The sequence below is a fragment of the Narcine bancroftii genome, chromosome 11 (genome assembly GCF_036971445.1).
Source record: "Narcine bancroftii isolate sNarBan1 chromosome 11, sNarBan1.hap1, whole genome shotgun sequence".
NCBI lineage: Eukaryota > Metazoa > Chordata > Chondrichthyes > Torpediniformes > Narcinidae > Narcine > Narcine bancroftii.
The window spans coordinates 5729886-5752645 of NC_091479.1; the positions used below are offsets into that span (position 1 = coordinate 5729886).

Below are 22760 nucleotides of genomic sequence, written 5' to 3' on the forward strand. Positions count from 1 at the left end.
TTCTTCATGCTAACTTTTTAAATTGTTAACTTGTTCACTTTATTTTTCATTTGAGGAAATTTTCGTTAAAATTCAAACAATTTTTATAGATTTCTAGGATGGAAAACATTAATCATCTGACCGAACTTCGAGTGCTAAATCTTGCAGGGAACCTCATTGTTCATGTTGAAAATGTGAGTGGCCTGGATTCACTGACAGAACTCAACCTACGACGCAATCGCATTGAATCTGTGGTAAGTTTGTGCACATGGCCACGGGTTCCAGAAGTTGTTGTTGTTGATGTTTTACTCATTCTCAGTGTGAACGTCTTTGTGTTTCCCCATTTTTTACTTCATTGATGTATTGAATGAAAAATCATTTTTCCTGTTCTTGTGTACCTTGCTTATCCCTTTGTAGACCAAGCCTCCACCTGCTGATGAGCCTCGAGTGTGGCTGTATATTATCATGTCAGAGCCACCATTGATATTGTTATTCACCTCCCATATCATCAATTTCATTTACTGTAGGTGTTCCCTGTTTGATACCTAGCATTATCTTTCACAGTCTTTGTACACCACGTGCACAGGTTACCATTTTCAGCATTGCTGTGTTGGATGGTTCCACCATGTTATTTTTTTAATCCATTATGCCATTACTTCCTCCTACAGTACAGAATACACTTTTGAGTATTTATCTTCATCCACTTTAACTACTGCTACCTTGACTGTTCATCTAATCGGGGATCCTGCATGTGCAAAACCATCAAACTTCAATAGCTGTGATCGGCTGAGCTCACAGGAGTTCTTCAGAGTAGTGTCTGGACCAACAATTTTCATCTGGTTCATTAATTACCTCTCTTCCATCATAAAGTCAGATTGGTGCTAAATGTATACTGTTGAATTTCATTTGCAATTCTTCAAATAAATGAAGTAGCCATGCCAGCATGCAGCCTGACAAAGACAACATTAGGGGTTGATATGTGGGGTGGGAAGTAACACTCAGGCAATGAAAGTACCAGGCAATGACATTTCAAGCAATGAGAAGTTAAAACACCTGCCCTTGATATTCAAAGTCATTATGGACTTTTATACTATGAATTTCCCATTCGTCACCATTGACCAGAAATTCAACAAGAATGACCACAAGAATACCATGACAACAAGATGAGGACTGACATTGAGAATCCTGCGGTGAATGACTCACTCCCAACATCCCACAGCCTTTCCACCATCTGCAAGGCACAATTCTGGAATATAATGGTATATTTGCTGGGATGAATGGAACTATCATTTAGCACAGCTCCATCCAGGATCAACCCATTTGATTATCCCTCATCATTTGCCCCATCACTGACTGTAATGTGTACCATCTGATCCAACACTACCTCCCAAACTGATGACTTCTACTAAAAAAGGCTTGAGGGCAGCAGGTGAACTGAATGCCCAGCTGATGCTGATACTTACCCACGACGTTCACCGCCCTGACTTGAATGTGTATCACTGTGTCTAAATCCTGGAACACCTGCCCTGACAGCACTGAGAGGAAGATTTCTGTGGTTAAAGAACACGGCTGACCACTGGTTCAAAGGCAATTGGTTCTGAGCTATAATGTGGCCTTATCAATGAAGCCAATTCCTAAAAATAAAGTTATAAAACAATTGCTTGTCTTAATATTCCTCTTTGTTTCATTTGGTTTTTCCCGCAGCAGTACATCTTGAAACTGTATTCATGGTGCTTTTAAAGCTTCCTTTTGATGTTCCTCAGATGACAGAGTCTCTCAGACTCTTTATTTCACTGTCATCTCTTGTGTGGCTCCTTTGAAGGAAGCCTTTCAGCCCATCATGAAGTTGGTAGTTTAGGAAGAGCTTCCCAGCCTAAATCCATTTTCCAGTCCTCATCCTGTGCGTTTGAAGTTACCATCGAAGCTCCTTTCCTGTATGTTGAGAGGTTCTGTCTCTGCTCACTTTTCAGGAAGTGAGTTCAAGGCCTCTACATCATCCAAGTGAGAAATCACAAGATATAGGAACAGACAAAGGCCCATCGAGTCTGCTCCGCCATTCTAATCATGAGCTGATCAATCCTCCCACTCAGCTCCACTCCCCAGCTTTCTCCCCATAATCCTTGATGCCCTGACTCATCAAAAACCTGTCAATCTCTGCTTTGAATACAAATCTTCAATAGCAAGGAACAATATTGGGTCCTCTTGAAGATCAAAGTGGTCTTCTATGCAAGAAGCCAAAGAGTTGGGGGGGAATCTTTTTTTCCAATTTTAATTTTATTGGCACATGTAAAAATTACATATATAGTCAAAATTACTATATATCAAAATCAATACATGCTATTTTATCATAGGGGGAAATCTTACTTAGTGGCAGACACAGAGTCTATGGAAGTAAGGCCAAATAGGAGTGAGATCATGGATCCTCGGCAGATTACAGAGGAGGAGGTTTTGAGGCAAATAAGGGTGGATAAATCCCCAGGGCCTGACAAGATATTCCCTCAGTCCTTGAGGGATGCTGGTGCTTTGGAAGAGGTATTTAAAGCATCCTTGGCCAAGGGTGAGATGCCGGAGGGTTGGAGGATAGCTATATTATAAGCCGGTAAGCCTAGTTGTTTGTAGGTTACTGGAAGGTATCCTAAGAGAATGGATATATAAGAACTTGGATAGGCAAGAAATGATCAGGAATAGTCAACGTGCCTTTGTATATGGTAGGTCATGTCCAACCAATCTTTTGAAGGGGTTTACCTTCTTTCTTTGGCTTGGCTTCGCGGATGAAGATTTATGGAGGGGTAAATGTCCACGTCAGCTGCAGGCTCGTTTGTGGCTGACAAGTCCGATGCGGGACAGGCAGACACGGTTGCAGCGGTTGCAGGGGAAAATTTGTTGGTTGGGGTTGGGTGTTGGGTTTTTCCTCCTTTGTCTTTTGTCAGTGAGGTGGGCTCTGCGGTCTTCTTCAAAGGAGGTTCCTGCCCGCCGAACTGTGAGGCGCCAAGATGCACAGTTTGAGGCGATATCAGCCCACTGGCGGTGGTCAATGGGGCAGGCACCAAGAGATTTCTTTAGGCAGTCCTTGTACCTCTTCTTTGGTGCACCTCTGACATGATGGCCAGTGGGGAGCTCGCCATATAACACGATCTTGGGAAGGCGATGGTCCTCCATTCTGGAGACATGACCTACCCAGCGCAGTTGGATCTTCAACAGCGTGGATTCGATGCTGTTGGCCTCTGCCATCTCGAGTACTTCAATGTTAGGGATGAAGTCGCTCCAATGAATGTTGAGGATGGAGCGGAGACAACACTGGTGGAAGCGTTCTAGGAGCCGTAGGTGTTGCCGGTAGAGGACCCATGATTCGGAGCCGAACAGGAGTGTGGGTATGATACGACAGGGGTTTACCTGGAAAGTTAATAAAGGCAATGGATGTTGTCTATGTGGACTTTAGAAGGCCTTTGACAAGATTCCGCATGTTCAAGAAGATTCAATCACTCAGCATTCAGGATGAAGTAATAAATTGGATTAGATACTGGCTTTGCGGGAGAAGCTAGAGAGTGATAGAAGATGATTGGAGGGTTGAGACTAGTGGTCTGCCTTGGGGATTGGGCCAATAATGTGGTCAATTGCATCAGCAAATTTTCTGATGACACTAAGGTTGGGGGTTTAGTGGCTGGTGAGGACGGTTTTCAAAGCTTGCAGAGCGATTTGGACTAGCTGGAAAAATGGACCGAAAAATAGCATGTCATGTGGCCACTGAGGTCTTGGAGGCTTGCTAAACTCAGGGTTTTGTGGAGTGTGGAAGAACAGAGGATACTGGGAACACAGAAACATAATTCCCTGAAAGTGGTGATCAGGATGTAAAGAGAACTTTTGGTACATTAGCCTTCATAAATCAAAGTCTTGAGTACAGATGTTGTACTCAAGTTGTATAAGTCATTGGTGAGGCCACATTTGTGAGCAATTTTGATCACCTACCTACAGGAAGGATATCAATAAGATTGTAAGAGGGCTTAGAAAATTTACAAGGATGGTGCCAGGACTTGAGGACCAGATTATAAGGAATGGTTTAATATGTTAGTATTGATGGGAGTTTTATATATATGTATACAAAATTAAGATGTATAGATAGGGTAAATGCAAGCAGGCTTTTTCCTCTGAAGTTGGGTGAAGCAAGAACCAGAGGACATGAGTTAAAGGTAAAAGGTGAAATATTTTGGGAAATTCTTTACTCAAAGGGTGGCAAGAGTGTGGAAAGAGCTGACAGCAGGTTTGGCTTAAAAATTCAAGAGTAATTTGGAAATGTACATGGGTAGGAGGGGTATGGAGGGTGACAGTCCAGGTGCAGGTCAATGAGGTTTGGGAGCATAATAGTATGGCACAGACTTGATGGGCCAAAAGGCCTGTATATTTGCTGTAATGTTCAAGGTTTCTGAGAGTCCATATTTCAGAAGACCTCTCCTGGAGCCAAACATCATGATAACAGTGTCCCAACAGCCCATCTGAGGAGTCGAAGGAGATTTGGCTTGTCTATCAAACTTCTACAGGTGCTCTACAGGGAACATACTGCCAAGGTGCATCACAGCCTGGCCCAGGAACATAGAAGGCTTCAGAAGGTAACAAACTTAGCCAGGACCACCAGACTTCGACCTCTCATCCATTGAATGCATCCATGTGAGGTGCGGCCAGTGTCATAAAGGACACCTCTTCTCACTGCTCCCTTCGGACTGAAGGTACAGAGGCCTAAAGGCCAACACCTTTAGGTTCAAAAACAGTTTCTTTCCAACAGTTATGAAGCTCTTAAACCTCTCCTTAGTGGTCTGCTCTGACACCACAAAAGGATTGTCTACAGTATTGCTAATCACTGTTGTTGCACTAGGATAGCCGTGAATATTTATTATCTATTCTTTTGTGTATTTATTGTTTTTTTTAATTATGTATTTGTTTTTATTTTTAATGTTTTTTTATTGAAGAACCTGTTCAGCAACAGTTAAGAACTTTGGTTCGTGTGTACATTGTACAATGTTCTTGACAATAAACTCAGTGTCATCCATTATAGATTATGGGGGGAGGGGGATGTAGATAGTACATGATAGAGGAATTAGGGGATATGGGGAGAAGGCAGGTAGGTAGAGTTAGGACATAAATTAGATCAGCCATTGATCATATTGAATGGCGGAGCAGGCTCGATGGGCCATTTTTGGCCTACTCCTGTTCCTACGTCCTATGTTCCTATAGTCAGAGCCTTTTTTTTTTACACTACCAATAAGTGGTAATTCTGTCTCACCCACAGGAAAAAGAATCTCAGGGTTGTATGTGGTGTCATGTATGTACTCTGACAATAAATCTGAAATCTGAAGTAATGGTATATTTATTGTGAAGTTCATATTTAATGCAAGGTGAAATCCCTCATGTATTCATTGGCTGAGGCATAAATCTTCATAGCTGAATAGAAATTTGAAAACTTTTCTTATGCTTTTCAGGGTTTGGGAGAACTGATGCGGTGAGACGTCACATAGGAGAAACAGTTTACACAGATTTGAAATCATTCAGAAATACAACGGTCAGGCTACTAGTCTGGGAGGTGATCCGAATATGAATCTTGTCTCCAGTTAAGCCTAGGGATACAAGATTAGACAGAATTCTTTTTTTAACGAGTAAACATCTTTGAAGTCACAGCATAAATGCAGCAACCTTCTACACTATCCACAATACCTCCAACCTTCATGTCATCTGCAAACTTACTGACTCAGTTCTCCTCCTCTTTGTCCAAGCCATTTTATATAAATCACAAAGAGCAAAGGTCCTGGAATGGATTCCTGCGGAGTATCACTAGCCACCGACAGTGGCACAGTACGCTCCATCTACTTTTACACGCTGCCTTCTATGGGCAAGCCAATTCTAAATCCACGCAGACAAGTTTTTATATATCCTGTGCTTCATAAGATACGATCTGCCTCTCATGAAGCCATGTTGACTACCCTGAACAGAACCATGCTTCTCCAATTTTTGTCCACACTAACAATCACTGGGGCCTGAAATGTCTACCTTCCAGGTCCTGTTTGTTGAACCCCGTTCCTTTCTCCCTGCAGCCTATCTGCAGGACCACTATTGCTCTCTTCCTACCAACTATATACCTTATATATACCTCTATATACCTTATAGAGGTATATAAAACCTTGAAGGGCATAAGGTTAATAGTTATGGTCTTTTTCCCCAGGGGAGGGGAGTTAAAACCAGAGGGCATATATTTTAGGTGAGAGGGAAAAAGGGACTTGAGGGACAACTTTTCACACAGAAGGTGGTGGGTTGAAACAGAGGAAGAACTGAGGCGGGTTCAATGGCAAAGCTTAAAATACATTTAGACAGGCTTATAGGTAGGAAAGGTTCAGAGGAATATGGGCCGAATGCAGGTGAATAGGAATTCCTCAGGTAAACACCTTGCACTGTGGGGATAAGTTGGGCTGAACCATTAGTCTATTGGGCAGCACGGTTAATGCAACGCTGTTACAGCACCAGCGACAACGGTACGAATCCGGCACTGACTGTGAGGAGTTTGTACATTCTCCCTGTGTCTGTGTGGGTTTACTCCAGATGCTCTGGTTTCCTCCCACCCTTCAAAACAAACCAGGGGTTGTAGGTCAATTGGGTGTCATTGGGCAGCACGAGCTTGTAGGCCAAAAGGGCCTGTTACCATGCTGTAAGTCTAAATGTTATAAATTTATTATTTAGCCCAATTGGTAGAAGGTCCAGAGGGTTGGGTTTTCACTTAAATGAAAAAAAGAGAGCGATTTGCTCCACTGACCTGAGAATGATTAATAAAAGGCTGTAGAAGAACTTGATCTTGTAGCTTTTTGGGGATAGCCAAACTAACACTGAGCTTAACTGATTGATCAGCTGGAGAGTGGCAGTTTTAAAAGCCAATCAGTATGCTGTACAGTGACTGCACGGGCTTCTGCAATAGATTTGCTGAGGCAGCAGGCTAAGTATATGCAAAGAGAAAGCAGTTACATCCCCGCCTCTTAACCGATGGGATTCATCAGTTTGTGTGGCCGTTTATGTTGTGACACTCCCCTGCAATATTTATTCACAATCAGGAGGTTTGGCTCACCCTGACGAGGCTGCAATAAATGGCACTGCAAGAATTCTTCCAAAGGCTGCTGGGATGTTATGCACAATATCACTGACAACTCCCTCCATATCTCTCCTTCACAGAGAGATGCAGACACATTACCTTGTCTCCAAAGGTTATTTCTCAGCTTTAACAACATATCCAGGTAAGAGCAGCATTATTGTATTATGAACAAGAATGTCTCGGAGTTCCTGAGAGGCCTAGATGCCTCATTTTGTCAAAGGCCAGGCTTTTTGCAGGATAATTTTGCAGACCTTTTCTCTATTTGGCTCTTTTTGTTGCATTTCTGTAATTACCTGGGATAACCTGTCCACGTTGAATAAAACTGGTGATTTTATATTGCTGGCTTGATTTTATTTCCGAGTAAACTGATCCATGTATTAAGCAGCAATTTTAAGCCATTTACCAGTGGCTATGTGAAGGACATCCATGCACCAGGACTGTGCAACCACAGATGCAGGCCAATGCGGCATGCTTTGTACTGAAGTTAATTTGATATAACTTAATTTTGACCATTATTTGCCCCCAATAATAAATATGCTTTATAGTTTTTGCACAATTTTAAAGCATTATGTGCTATGTTTATTCACTGTAATGTGCAAGAGTCAAATGGAGTTTTTGCACAATTTTAAAGCATTATGTGCTATGTTTATTCACTGTAATGTGCAAGAGTCAAATGGAGTTTCTTGACTGATAAGTATTCTGCATATTTTATTCCAAATGATCATTGCTTCAGGGCAGATAGGAATTCATCATAAATCATCTAATTAGTACAAGAATCTCCATAAGGGTTAAATTGTAAATATTAACCATATAACATAGGATCTGAAGTTTTGTCGTTGATTATTGTTTACGTTCCCTTCACCCAAGTCAGTCCTTCCCTTTACCCAGGTTGCCATCATCTGCTTTATAACTTAACTTTATGGGCAGCTATCTTTCTGTAATAATAAATCCATAACTTTTTTAGTGGAAAAACCTTAGGGAAAGTTCTGGATGAGTCACTTCATTCGTTTTCGAGGAAAGTTGAGATAGTGATTGTTTCAATACGATCATGTTTCATCCTCTATCTCACACTCTCTCCCTGATGGGATGTTCCTCAGCTTGTTCATGCACAAGATGAGGTGAAATTGCGAGTTGTGAGGAGGACACAGGGGTTTAAAACCAGACTAATTTGGTGAAGAGGCAGTGAAAATGGATAAACGCATTGGGTAGGAAATCTGAAAGGCAAAGTTTTATTGAAACAGTGAGGGATTAAGAAATGTTTCATTACCAATGGTTCGTAGTTTCTTCGTACCCAGTTATGAAGGCAACAATGCTGAAGCAGAATCTCTTAGGAAGGCAAATGGTGCATTGGCCTTCATTGCAGGAACTTTGAATCAAGGAGCAGATATGTTTTGTTCCAGTTATATACCATGTAAATATACCTCTTATTCAGTTTTAGTCCACTTCTTGTCATTGTGGTTGTACAGTGGACACAGATTCCTGGGATGGCAAGAATGCTGTAGAGGAACATTAAGTTGTCTAAGCCTAGATTCAGAGGAATCAGGTGATCTTGTTGAGATGTGGAATTCTGTCAGGGCTCAAAATTATAGATGTGAGTAGGATGCGAAGTCGAGAAAGAGAATCATAATTTCAAGACATTGGGTAGCGTGCTTGGAACAGATTGGGTGCATTCCTTCATTCATGGTTTGGTGAATCTATAGCATTCTCTACCACAAAATGTCATATTTCTTGGTGATGTAGAAAGCCCAGTGGCCGAGTGAGCCTGTGCTAACAATATATAGGTTGCTGAACTTTTAGAATGCCTTAATTAATCTTTTAGATGTAAGCTGAACCTGGGACACCACGGCAAAACTGCACAAAAAAAGGCACAAACTTGAAAGGGGCATCACTGGAGGCCAGCTTGGAACTCGGATCACTGGGCTGCATGTGGCTTCAATGTATGTTGGGCGGATGTTTGATTACTCCGCAGCAAAACAGATTCTAATTTGGAAGTGAAGGTATTGGTTGTGAGAAGCAAGTTTATTAAATCTTCATTTTTTTTCTAAGCAAACTGACATGTTGAATCAATTCAGTGCAACAGAGGATTTGCATCAAACTTTGAGTGGCTGTATGGTCAACACATAGTTAGAAATTATTGTTTGGTTATCCATGTTTCAAGTAATATTTATTTATAGTCTTCAGAGATGGTTGTACCAAGTGAAGAATTTCTTATTCTTCATCAACTCAGTGGTCCTTTCATTTGTTTAATAAATCTTCTTTGGCTTGGCTTTGCGGACAAAGATTTATGGAAGGGTAAAGTCCACGTCAGCTGCAGGCTCGCTTGTGGCTGACACATCCGACGCAGGACAGGCAGACACGGTTGCAGCGGTTGCAAGGGAAAATTGGTGGGTTGGGGTTGGGTGTTGGGTTTTTTGCTGAAATAGCGGCCTCTCTAATGAGTGTTTTTTTAAAATCCAGATTTGAGAACATCGTTTGTCTGGCAAACTCTTTATCGCTCTCTGAAGTCACCCTGGATGGCAATCCTATAGCTCAGGAGTCATGGTACAAGCGTACGATTCTCCGACACATGGTGCAAGTCCGACAGTTGGACATGAAGAAAATCACAGTGAGTCTCTTATCCTGTCTGCACAGTTGAGTGCGCCACAATGATAATCAGTGCCAGGGTCCATTAGTGCTCAACAATGCTTTGTTAGTTGAATGTTCACTTCCATTGACCACTGGTTTCGTTTTTTATTTTGGTAGGTGTATGTATGGGCTGGCACAACATTAAGGGCTGAAGCACCGGTACTGCAGTGTAATGCTCTATATTTTGTCCAAGGCATTTAATTAAAGTAAAAACACACAGAAATGCTGGAGGAACTCAGCCCCATCTCTCAATGACGCCTGCCTCCTTTTGGCTTATACCTTGAAGGACCCAGGCCCGAAATGTGGGTAATATAGCTTTACCTCCCGTGGATGCTGCAAAACAAGCTGGGTTCCTCCAGCAACTCTGTGTGTGTTTACTACTGTCTATTATTTGGCTCATGTACAGAATCTGTGTTCCATTACTCTATCTTTTGCCTTCATTAATATTACATTCATTGAAAAAGGGATCCAATATTGACTGATTGGAAACCAATACTGAAGATGCTGGAAGTCTGAGGTAAAAACAGAACCTGTTGGAACCCCTCAATTGGTTAAGCAGAGTTAATGGAGAGAAAGAGAGATTTTATTTTATATGTCGTTTAACGTCTAATAGTGACTCATTCTGATTTCTTGTCCAATGATGCTGACGACGAAATATATTTATGAGTTTGCACGAACTCCTGGATGTGGCAACAAGATAGTTTATAGATTATTTTATGAACTTCTATTTACATATTTGATTTCTTCAAAGGAAGAAGAGAAGCGAATGGCGTCGGTCATGGCCAGGAAAGAAGACGACAAAAAACGTGAAATCCACAAGCAGGCTATCCTGAAGGTGAAGTCTCACTGATCGTTCGTTCATAGAGTTGTTGTTTATCACTTGTTCTCAAGTGAGACCATGACATCTGGTCTTTGCAGTGTGTGTGAAGGTGAGTTGGCTGGAATGTTTCAATCTGAGATGTGACGTGGTCATGAAGAAGACAGACAGCATAATCAATATGAATTGCTGAGCCACGTAGTTAATAGGTTGTTGAAATGCTATCCATATAACGTACGTCAAGCTAAAAGTTGTGATTAAATAGGCTTTAATCACCATAAACTGCAAACACGTCTCACATATTCCCAGGCAGGTACTGAAGGAGGGGTTTGGGCATAACAGCCTTTATGGGAATTCTGAGGGGAGGAGTGACAGGTACAGGGGTGGGTTAGCCCATACATTATCCTCGTATTGGACAGCATTAACAGTTACACAGTAGTTCTGCCACATTCACCCCTTCTTTTAAAAGAGTCCAGTAGGCTGAAGGGGTTCAAGGTCCATTACAGGTTCAGCCTGTCCAATGGTCTTGTCTGTTGTTGCGACCTTCATATGCTGGCTGTGCTTCAGCTGTTGGTTCCTGGGTGGTGTTTTGCGTGACAGGCGGGGTGTCTGGTGGCTGAAAAAAGTGAATTGGGTTGTGTGGGGGGTGGGGGGGTGTGGATGTGGGTAGTTCAGTCTGTGTTTAGGCCATTGGTGAGGCTGCCCACCCTGGTACTCCTCGTAAGCCTACTGGAGGTTCACGTGGAGGACGTAGACCTTCTGGACCAGGGGATTTGTTTTGTGGATCCTGGTGTGTCTTTCTGGAGAAGAATGGGCCCTGGAGTCATTCGCCTGAATGCCAGCACGATTCCCGGTGCTGACTTCCTGGGGATGTGCGGGGTAGCGTTTGTAGTAGTGTAGAGGAGGGACCTGGTGGCCTGGAGAGCCTCTAAGAGGACCTCTTCCCACTGGGAAATGTGCAGGCCTTGAGACCTGAAGGCTAGAAGGACTGCCCTCCTAACGGTGGCTTTCTCCCTTTTCACCTGGTCATTCCCTTGGGGATTGTAGCTGGTGGTCCTATTCATGACTACACCCTTGGCCAACAGGTATGGCACAACGTCACTCATAAAGGAGGACTCCCCGGTCACTGTGAATATAGCAGGGGGTATCTGAACGGAGTGAATAGGTGGCGCAGTGCCTTGATGACCCTGTGGCCATGGTCATGTCTGGGCAGGGGATGGCAAATGGAAAATGTGAGTACTTGTCGACGACATTGAGAAAGTACATGTTCCAGTTGGTGGGTGGGGAGGGACCCTTGAAGTCCATACTCAGGCAGTCGAAGGGGTGGGTGGCCTTAATCAGGTGAACTTCCTCCAGCTGGTAGACTGGGCAGTTCCAGGTCAATTGCCTGATGTCCTCAACTGAGTAAGGGAGGTTGCGAGCTCGAACGAAGTGGTAGAGCCTGGTGACCCTGGGGTGGCAGAGGTTGTTGTGGAGGGCTTGGAGGAGGTCTGTCTGTGTGTTTGGACAGTGTATCGGGGGCTTGTTGAGCTTCCCAGGTTGGTACAAGATCTCGAAATTGTAGGTGAATAGCTCAATTCTCCACCTCAGGATCTTGTCGTTCTTGATTTTTCCTCACTGTTTGTTGTTGAACATAAAAGTGACTGCACGTTGGTCAGTCAGCAGGGTGACTGATGGTTTGCCTCCAGTGGCGCACTGCCTGGGCCTCCATCTCAGTGGCTGAGTGCCGGAGTTTGGAGGTGTAATAAAAGAATTCCCGGTCCTGCCTGCCTGGTTAAGCGTGGCAGCCAGGGCAAAAGTCGGATACATCACTCTCGAGTTGGCATCGAAAGTCCAGTTCCAATAGGACCAGTGCACAGAGCTGTGCAAAAAATGAGGAGTTGAAAGTGTTTGTATTTAGTGCCACACAGGGTTAAGGTCACGGTGCAGCTCTGTCGAGTGGGATCTGGAGGCCAAAGAGACTTTGCACTTCGCTGGAGTCACCTCAAGGGAATAGTGCTGAACTGTGACCAGGTGGATGGAGGCTCCCGGTATCAAACAGACAGTTTACCTCAATATCCATCATAGACCTGGCTAGATGATACGGGCAGCTCTGATCCAGCATGATCGAGGCCAGCGTCTGGTCGCTCGTTGTCCAATTCACAGCTACTGTACTGGCTCGGTGGCACCCTCCATGACGGGTGCTCCCATGGTGCGCATGCGGTCCTGTTCCTTGTTGCTGGAAGCTGGGTTGTCGTCCCTATGGTCCCCCTGATCGGAAGTGACGCAGAAGCTGGTGACGGCTGCCGCCTGCGCGCGGCACTGCTGGAGGAAGGTTTGGACCTACCTACCCTTTCATGGTACTCCTTCTTACTGCATCTGGGCAGCTTTTACGTGGACGCTTCGCGTGGGCCACAGAAGTGGCACTTCAGGTGCTTGGAGACGGTGATTTGGAATCCCACGACCCATTATGGCGGTGCCCGTATTCCCCACGGTGGCGTCGGCGTTGCCAGAGGAGAAGACCTCCGCACTTTGCTGTTTCAAGTGATTTGGCCAGGTCCTAGACTTCCTGCAGGCTCCGATCGCTCTTTTCCAGGAGTCTCCGCCAGATGTGATCTGACCTAAAGGCGGCTACACGCATCTCAGGTCAGCTGCTTCTCTGCAGCCAAAGGGGCCTACATATACTTGTCCACAGATTCACCAGGCACTTGTCTGCGATACCCAGAAGATACCTGGCGTTGATGACGTTCGTCGGGGTACGGTACTACGAGATACATTTTGGATAATTGGCGTTGTACTGTAACTTGGCAAAGTACAGGCAGGTGAAGAGTAGGTGGGTGTCCATGGATGAGCATTTGGAAACCATTTATGTCTTGGTTAATGATGCTGATTCAGAATAAATAAATATTCCACTTCGAAGGTCTGAATTTATGAGAGAAATATCAAAGATTTTCTTAAACCGTTTGTTCATTTTATCGTGAGGAAGTTTTTTTTAATTCCTTTGAATGTCAAAAATTAAAGGATAATAGATTGACTGACAGAGGGGAATTCCTTCCGCAGACAAGGGAATCCAAGGGAAGGAGACCACTGCTTTGATGCCACTGGAGAAAGATTGCATTTCAATTTCAGAGGGTGTGAGTTAGATGCTGGCTCCATGACTCATTGTGCCTAAGATTGCTGATTGATAGATCTGCCGGCCTTCGCAAGGAGAGATGTAGAATGGAGGCGGTGAATAGAACGCTCATTCTCATTGAATTTGTTCCTTATGCAGATGTGTTGACAGTGAATCAACTTTAAATTGGCTAAATCAGAAAAGGCTGTGAGAAGTGAAACAGAAAATGCTGGAAATAGGCTGATAAAATTCATCCACCTGAAACATTAACTGTGTGCAGATTCAAGATTCAATTTATTGTTATGTAATAAAAAATGTCCTATTACATGAAATTGCCTTTCGTCTGCCGTAAGGCAGATTCTCCATCAGCAGAAATCGCCTGAAGAACCTCTTACAGAGAAAGAGAGCATAAGAGAGATCCCCCAGAGTCACTGATGGTCTGTGGATTTGCCTTCAGCACTCCTGCAGCCCCCACAGCCGGAGTCCGGTCCAACCTGAGCTCCAGATCCAGATCCAAACTCTCGCTTCCCAGTTCCGATACCTGGTTCCCCCTTCTTCAGCTAGTCTCGAGCCAGTCTCTGGCTGCCTGCACTTGACCTCAATCACCTGTGTGTCTTTAGCCGCAGAAGCCCTCACTTGGCTGACCAATCCGTTTCCACGTTTCCTTTGATATTAAGGTCATGTCCGACCCTGTATCAATTTGAAGCTTCACCGGGATGGTGTTAGCGTGCACTTTCACATATTTCCTGCATTTGGCGTTTGCCACCTTGTAAGTCACTGTGAAGTTTTCAGTTTTGAGGGTGAAGTGAACTTGTCGGGTGTTTTCCGATTTCCAGCTCCACAGCATTCTGCGTTATGTCCCAGGTCCTTGCACTTACTGCAGCATTGACCGTCACGAGCGTAGAGCCACTCATTGTAGTTCCAACAGGCGCTGGGCGGTTTGGCTGTGCGGGTACGGCACACTTTTGATTGGTCTAGCGGGGTCTCCTGATTTGACTGTCTGGACACAGAGGCTGGAAGATGGGTGGGCCGCTTCCACCATTTTGCTGTTGTGTTTCAGATTAATTAAGCATTCAGCTGTTAATCTTTGAAGAGTCATATCTGACTCCTGCTCAATCTTTGCTTGCAACTGCGTTCGGAGGCCGGCGTCTTGGTGCGACTGCATTCCCTCTACAAAGACTAGACGCTTAAACTGGTCTTCAGTCAGTGTAGGGAGTTTAAAACACTCTCACTGTCAATTCACCATACTCGCGTATGTCACAAAATCTTCGGTGTCTTCCTTAGTCCCTTTGATACTGAATGTTGAACAGTGATGTTTGCTCAACGAGTATCTCTGCCAACACGTTAAGTGTTTCCCTGAAGCTGAGATCACGAGGAAGTTTTGGCAGAATGAACTTTGTGTAGCGCTCGTGTTCTCGAGTGCCTAACTTCCGCAACCACAGCCTAATTTTCCACACATCGGTGAACATGGCAAAGTCGACTGCAAATACATTTTCATACTTTTTGAACCAAGTTTCCAAAGTGCTTGACTCTGGGTCAAATGAGAACTCAGTGATGGAGCTCATTAAAGCATCTGCTGAATTTGAATTAACTTCAGGCTCACCTCCTACAACGGCTGGAGTACTATTTTCTCTGCCAGTTGGTCAATTAGCCTCACTTATATTTTTCAAAGTTTTTCTGCAGCTGCTTGAGGACAGCCGGCAGATGTTCCAGTGCCACCTTGTCGCCAAGATGTTGTAAATGTGGCAAATGTTTCTGCTGTGCAAGCATTGTGTGGAGTGCAAGCTTTTACCTCATTAGACCCAGAGAGAAACGACAGACACCAGTGTTTTCCCAATCCAAAGAATGAACCCTTTTTATTTGCAATTAGAGAACTATTCACAGTATTTACAATGCCCTTGGACCCAAGGGAACTCTCGCGAGCCACCCCACACCCGTGACTGGATTAGTTGATTGATGGCTCAAGTCTCAAGAACCAGTAACACCTCCTCCTGGCGACGGTGGGATCACTCTGTTTAGGGCATCCTAGCAATGTACAGTACAGTATGAGCCCTTAAGCCCTCATTCTTGTGCCAACTTATATAAATCTTAATAAATTTATAAAAGACCGTTAGAAAGTGGTAGCGGCAATAACACATGATTTATAAATAGCGATGGTAGACCCGCCCTCCCAGAATTTTGTGGGACAGAGAAAGGGTTGTATCCACAGAGCACTCATGGAGGGGTTTCTCTGCCACATGGAATTCTGGGAGGGCAGGCCCAACATCGTTCTGTTTTTCTTTCTCCCTCGCTCTCCCACTGTGACTCTCATGGTCATTTAGAAATTTATAAATGTTTATACTTTATTTTTAATCTTTTGTTTCCTTCACGTTCCTGCACTCACACAAAAACATCATCAACGCGTCACTACTTTGTCGCTGGATAGTTCACTGCGCTAATCTGCACTAAGGTGTCAGATGACACACCCTACCTAGGTGATCCATCCTTGGCAAGATTTGACACCTGCATGCCAATTAAGGAGTTTTTACACTGGACCCTTAACCAGTAGATTGGCTGTTAATTACTTGGACAAAGGTGCCAGTGTGAAAGGGGTTAATCCTTTCATTGCTGCAGTAGAAGTCCCTGTGCTTAAAATAAATGAACCGTGTGCTTCCAGCAGTTTGAGAAGACCTGGGAGAACATGCTTTTGTAGCAGAATATAAATTATGCTGGGTGAATGGAAAGGTTGTTCAAACCCATGAGTATGTATTTGGCTTTGACAAGAGTTTCATTGTGTGGTTGAGTTTGTGCGACATCAACACCATTTATAAAGTAAACTGTACCCTCTTATAGTTAAAACAGTGGTAGGGATAAAGTGGAGTCACAATATTTGACATGGAGTGAAATATTGCAAACTAAAGCCTCAGAAATTGAAATGTCCCAGTGGCAGCAAAGCAGTGGTCCCTGGAGAAATACGTTATTAAGTTTCAGTTTATTTGTCACAAAATGTCTTGTACGATGCTAAGGGGTCTTGGTTTCTTACTGAGATGTTATTCTAAATTTCATTAAACAGGAAAAAGATCAATCAGCCTCTGGATTGAGTCATGATTCATTGAACTAAGGTCTAAAAGGAAAGCAAAGTTTAGTTGGCCTTTTCCAACTATCATAATATTGTTGGGATGGCAAGCTTGGTGTAACAGTTAGTGCAACGCTGTTACAACACCAGCGATTGGGACCAGGGTTCGAATCCCGCGCTGTCTGTAAGGAGTTTGTACCTTCTCCCTGTGTCTGTGTGGGTTTTCCCGGATGCTCTGGTTTCCTCCCACCATTCAAAACGTACCGGGGGTTGTAGATTAATTGGGCGATATGGGCTCGTGGGCTGAAATGGCCTGTTAACTGTGCTGTATGTCTACATTTAATTTAAAATTTAATTTAAACTTATAACACTTTGGCTTTCTAATAAGAGATAGTGGAATGAGCAAGGAAAGACAAAATCTTAATAGAATACTAGTCAGGTCTCATTTGGAGTATTGTGTTCATTTCTAGAATCAATCAGACCTGAGGAAGGGGTATAAGATTTTGGACACCATGTAGGAATATTGTCTGCCATACTGGTCACCAGACGACAGAAAGAATGAGGTAGCACTGGAAAGAGTGATTCACCAGAATGTTGACTGGAGTGGTGGGTTTAAGTTGGTAGGCTGGATTGTTCTCATAGAGATTAATGGAGTTAGACAGCATGGAAGCAGATCCTTCAAGCAAGTTCATCTCTGTTTTGCCCAGATTTGTATCTATATACCTGCCCAAAAAAGCTAGGAAAGGTAGATCCTTCTCATTGAGCTTTTCTTTCTCTCTGGAATATCTTTGGTGAGACTTCTAAAGCTTAAATATATCTCCTTAAATGTTTGCCATTACCCTCCAGTATATTCTTTTCAGTCCAGGATAGTCTTCTCTTTCCTCATACCATTGTAATTATTTTTTTGTTTATGGCATTACTTCGAACCCTCATGAATGTATAAAATTCCACCATGCTACGATCACTCGTTCACTGAACATCCTTTCTGATGAAAAGAATTAATGAATCCTTGTCTCGTTACTTATTACCAGATTTAAAAGCGTTGGCCTTTTCATGATTCTGCTCTAATAAACCATCCTGAATATACCACATGAACTTGTCTTTGAAGCTATCCTTCCCAAATTGATTTGTCCAATCTACGTAATCATTATTGTGCTATACTTTATTCCCTCCATTCTTTCTTGATTTAAACTGATATATATTGTTTGCAGGTCTATATACAGTCCTTCAAGGAATTTTTACCCTCATTATTTCTTATTTCCACCCAAACTGATTCTAGATCGTATGTTTTTTAGGCTAATGTCATTCTTCACTAGAGCAGTAATAAAGAGATTTTAATTTTACTGGATCGTTTTTCCTTCCTCTGACTCGGTGGTGCTTGCTTCTTTCTGTGTATTGTTACCTCAGTTATTGCCCTGAACTATTGCCTCTCCTTTTACTTTCCTTTTCTAAATACCATTTCACCCTTCACCTGAATTTCTTTCTTCGATGACCTTAGATTTTTTCCCCTTCAGGTTCTACCCTCATCTTTCCCTGCTAATCCCTGTCCAACAGCAATTCCAAATCTCCCCTAAATTGATACAGCTCCCACTTATATCAGTCCTTTCTGTAAGAGTCCCATATTTCCCCAGACACTGTACCATTGCTCTAGATTCTCACCTCATCCACAATAATGTATTTATCTGCATCACATTTTTGTCCACACTAACACAATCACTGGGGCCTGAAATGTCTACCTTCCAGGTCCTGTTTGTTGAACCCCGTTCCTTTTTCCCTGCAGCCTATCTGCAGGACCACTATTGCTCTCTTCCTACCAACTATATACCTTATATATACCTCTATATACCTTATAGAGGTATATAAAACCTTGAAGGGCATAAGGTTAATAGTTATGGTCTTTTTCCCCAGGGGAGGGGAGTTAAAACCAGAGGGCATATATTTTAGGTGAGAGGGAAAAAGGGACTTGAGGGACAACTTTTCACACAGAAGGTGGTGGGTTGAAACAGAGGAAGAACTGAGGCGGGTTCAATGGCAAAGCTTAAAATACATTTAGACAGGCTTATAGGTAGGAAAGGTTCAGAGGGATTTGGGCCGAATGCAAGTGAATAGGAATTCCTCAGGTAAACACCTTGGGGATAAGTTGGGCTGAACCATTAGTCTATTGGACAGCACGGTTAGTGCAACGCTGTTACAGCACCAGCGACCCGTGTTCAAATCTGACCATGTCTGCAAGGAGTATGTACAGTACGTTCTCCCTGTGTTTGTATGGGTTTACTCCGGGTGATCTGGTTTCTTCTCACCTTTAAAACAAATCAGGGGTTGTAGGTCAATTGGGTGTCATTGGGCGGCACGAGCTCGTAGGCCAAAAGGGCCTGTTACCGTGCTGTATGTCTAAATTTAAAATGTCTCACTCGCCACCTCCATTATTGCACACAGATGGGTGATCATCAGGGTAAAGAGCTTTCAGATTTTGCTTCAATGCTCTTTCATTCGTATAATTTATTTGACCTAAAAATAGAATTCTTAAATGTTTGTTCATTTCAACAGGAGAAACGGCGCTTGGCTATCAGTAATGCTGCCAGACAATGGGAAAGGCAGCAAAGCCTTGCCTTCGTCAAGGATGCACAGCTCGCACAAGTGCCACCTCTCTGTGCAGCCAGCAACATCAAGCCAGGTCATCTTCATGAGTGTGAATCAAGGTAACTCCTTCTAATGAAACTCTGATTCAGATTAACACCAGGAGTGAAGAAGTAAATATTGAGCTGGGATAGTGTTGATATTAAACCATGTGGGATGAAGATGATCAAGAGGAAGGATCTGAGTTTAGGAAATGAGGAGTTTAGGTCTGGTGGGAGCTGTCCGAATGCCCGCAAACTGTGATAATAAGAGTAGAAATCGGGAAAGCAGAGGTACTGCTAACAAGGGGAGAATATTGATTGGGTAAATCAAAGTAGCATGAGTAGCCAAAGATAAATGTGTGGCATTTATAAAACACTGAGGGGAAAAAAATATTTTGTACCTTGTATAATGAGAAGGTGAACTGAGGACATGATGGTTAAAGGTCCTTTAGGGAAGAGCCTAAGAAAAACAAAGATAAAGAGGGCAAGGAGAAGAACATGTAATCATAAATAGGACAGGATTTTATCAAAAAATTAAAAATTATTTTGTTACATTATAAACTTAAATCCAAATAAATTACAAAGGAATGAGGTGTGAATTGGCTGCAATCAACTGAGAAACGGTTAGCAATGACTAACAAGTCGTAAGATATCCCTTTAAGAAACCCAGCAGATGAGGAGGACCAGCCATGGCTGAAAGGAAAGGAGAACCCATTTTGGGTTGGGAAGCAGTGTTCTGCGGGGATCAGTGGGACCGTGCCTCTCTGCGTCTGCATGTCCTTTTCATTGCCCTTTAACTGGGACAACCTCTCCACTCTCATCATTCTAGCCCCTTGGTCATTCCTCACCTTAATGGTTCCACCATCAGTGGATGTACAGCAACGCTATGTTGTAAAATTCCCTCTCTAAACTTCATCACTTCTCCACCTCTTGAAGGAGAATGTTCCGCAACCCATCTCTTTGACCACACTTTCAGTCACTTGCCTAATTGTTTGGTGTTAGCTTTTATGGGTTAACTGTGAAGCTCATTGGGACTTTTTGCTTTATTACAATTGCTACATAAGTAATAGTTGTTGTTGTGGAAGGATGGAGGGCTCCACAATAGGAGGTTGATTGAGGCTCAGTCATTACACTTGATCTTGATACATATACAAGTGAACAATGAGAATCAGACACAGTGGGTTTGGCCGCATTCACAGAGAACATTTGTCACACAATCCTGACAGATGTATGTTTATTGAATGTAGTAAGACAAGGGCATTAAGTCATCAGTTAATCTCGGTTCCACGAAGTGACAGGACGATAGCTCAGTAAAGGGAAAATGTGTGGATGATGGATTTTCTCCTTTGACTCAAGGTGAGTGGATGTCACTTTTCATGTCATTTGGATCAGGAAAACCTTAATGAGTGTCTGATGCTGCAACATTTATTTTTTGACCTTTGCTAATTTGATGTGGCTCAGGTAGGAAACATTATTTTCTCTACCATCTGCTTATCATTTTTTCCCCACATTGCTCCTTGATCCCTCAACAATACCTCCCTCTCGTCCTATCAATGTCATTAGTGCCAACATGAACCTGGACAACTGAATTCTCCTCCTCAAAATTCTTCTCCAGCCTAGAAATTATGGCCTTCACCATGGCAGCTGCAAGTCACACAGCCTTGTTCTCCCCACAGTCCCATCCCCTGGGACTTTACACATTTCTCCTGCCAATTCTTCCTGCTGTCCCCACCCTCATCCACACCCCCATCCCTCCCAGCCCCTTAATGCTTGGTAGTTAAAGTATCCTAGACTATGGTCTTTCCCCACAGAGCTCTTCCATTGGTATCGCACCAAGCCTCAGTACAAACCCCCCCCCTGCACATACTCCTGCAGCCTGGAGTGTGCCAGTCGGCAGCATTCCCTCACCGATATCTTTGTATGGGGCCCATCAGCGACATGCTGCAACTACAAATCTGGGGTTCCTTGTGTCCCACTCATTAAACTCCACTCCACTCTCCTCGCCTCCTGCTCTTGGGCTTTGCTCTCATTGCCTTGTGGCCTTTTTAAGCTTGCTTATTCTCTCAGCCTCAATCTCTTTTCAAACTCAATCTCTTTCCCAGTACAAGGTTATAAGTTAGGAAGGATTTTGTTTTTATTTTTGGTAGGTTGGCACAACATTGTGGACTGAAGAACCTGTACTTTGCTGTAGTGTTTTATGTTTGTGGTGGAACACTATATTATGGTCATTCTACAGGTTGGCCCACCCACGATACTGTAACTCCTCCCCTTCCAGGATCCCGAATAAAGGCGGTATCGCCCAATCCCCTACCTCAGTACTGCCTTGGAATCAGGCCAACAGCATGTAAGATGTGCCTGTAAGTTTATAGCGATTAAAGCCTGTTCATCTCAACTTCTGGTCTGTCAGGTCTAATTGATAGAGCTACAATGTTCAAAAAAATAATAATAATTTTCAGGTTCAGACAGTGTCCAGGAGAACATTTATGATGAGGGTTGCCATGAGGGGTAAGATGACCGTGAACCTGTCCAGTTGATGGGTTAATGAAAGTAATTAGAGGAGAGTAAACTTGGAGAAAGGGCCTTTCCACTCCTTCTTCACGCACATATGACATTTGTAAGGTAAAACATCATGAGATGGGAATGTGTAGGGAGTCACCCTGTACAGGGCTGTAACAAGAAGGGGAGGTGTCCTTGTACTCCTGTTAGGTAAAACATCATGAGATGGGACTGTACAGGGCTGTAACAAGATGTGAATGCATCCTTGTACTTACAAGATAAGAGAGACATTGATGGATTGAGAGGCAGGAAGCTAGCAGGGAAAGGATAGCAACAGTTTTAGTCATTGGACAAGTAATGATATGATGATGTTCTAAGCACATATCCAAGGGTATAAAAAATCACCATTTTGCTGATAACGGCAGAATGCATTCTCCGACTAACATGGTTGGTCGCAGGTGTTACAATCCGGTAATAAAGAACAAAGAACCCTGATTTCGACTCAGCCTGGTGTTTGTCTCACTCATTCATGAACAAAGCAGACCTAACACATTTGATCAGTTCTTTTCTCTGTAATAGTGTCGTTTGATCTGCTGAGCACTTCTTGGTTTTGTAGTTTTTATATTCCTTGTGTTCTTTTCTATTCTCTCTCTCTCTCTCTGTCTCTCTGTCTCTCTCTCACTCTCTCTCTCTCTCTCTCTCTCTCTCTCTCTCTCTCTCACTGAACCTCATACTCGTGGATTTTACATGTTCTTATTCTTGTTCCTTCTCTCATTAACATCAAACTGTTAACCTCCAATTCACCCCCTCGACAAGCATGAGCTCACCGTGTTGGAGATTTTACCTTGTTTTGTCCATTGCTCCCTCACTTTCTGCAGCTTAAATCACATTTTCCTTCCCAATTCTGGTGAAGGGTCTTTGACCTGAACCGTGTTTCCAAATCCACAGAGGCTGCC

The 22760-nt window shown here is 43.3% G+C and overlaps 2 protein-coding genes across 4 annotated transcripts in view; one reads left to right on the forward strand and one right to left on the reverse strand.

The window, feature by feature from the left end:
- The window catches only part of LOC138745389 (leucine-rich repeat-containing protein 49), a 58559-nt gene that overhangs the window by 25563 nt on the left and 10236 nt on the right, over positions 1–22760 (forward strand). For all 3 annotated transcript variants that reach the window (XM_069902378.1, XM_069902379.1, XM_069902380.1), the window contains 5 exons: positions 90–233; positions 7183–7244; positions 9560–9707; positions 10479–10562; positions 19238–19389. In XM_069902378.1, the coding sequence (XP_069758479.1) occupies positions 90–233; positions 7183–7244; positions 9560–9707; positions 10479–10562; positions 19238–19389 (590 nt within the window). The remainder of the gene's footprint in view (positions 1–89; positions 234–7182; positions 7245–9559; positions 9708–10478; positions 10563–19237; positions 19390–22760) is intronic.
- On the reverse strand, positions 2324–7007 carry LOC138745500 (uncharacterized). The gene is made up of 3 exons (XM_069902579.1): positions 6995–7007; positions 6773–6864; positions 2324–3372 (listed from the first exon to the last, which is right to left on the reverse strand). Exons 1-3 carry the CDS (start codon positions 7005–7007, stop codon positions 2782–2784), a joined length of 696 nt encoding a protein of 231 aa, XP_069758680.1. The 3' UTR covers positions 2324–2781.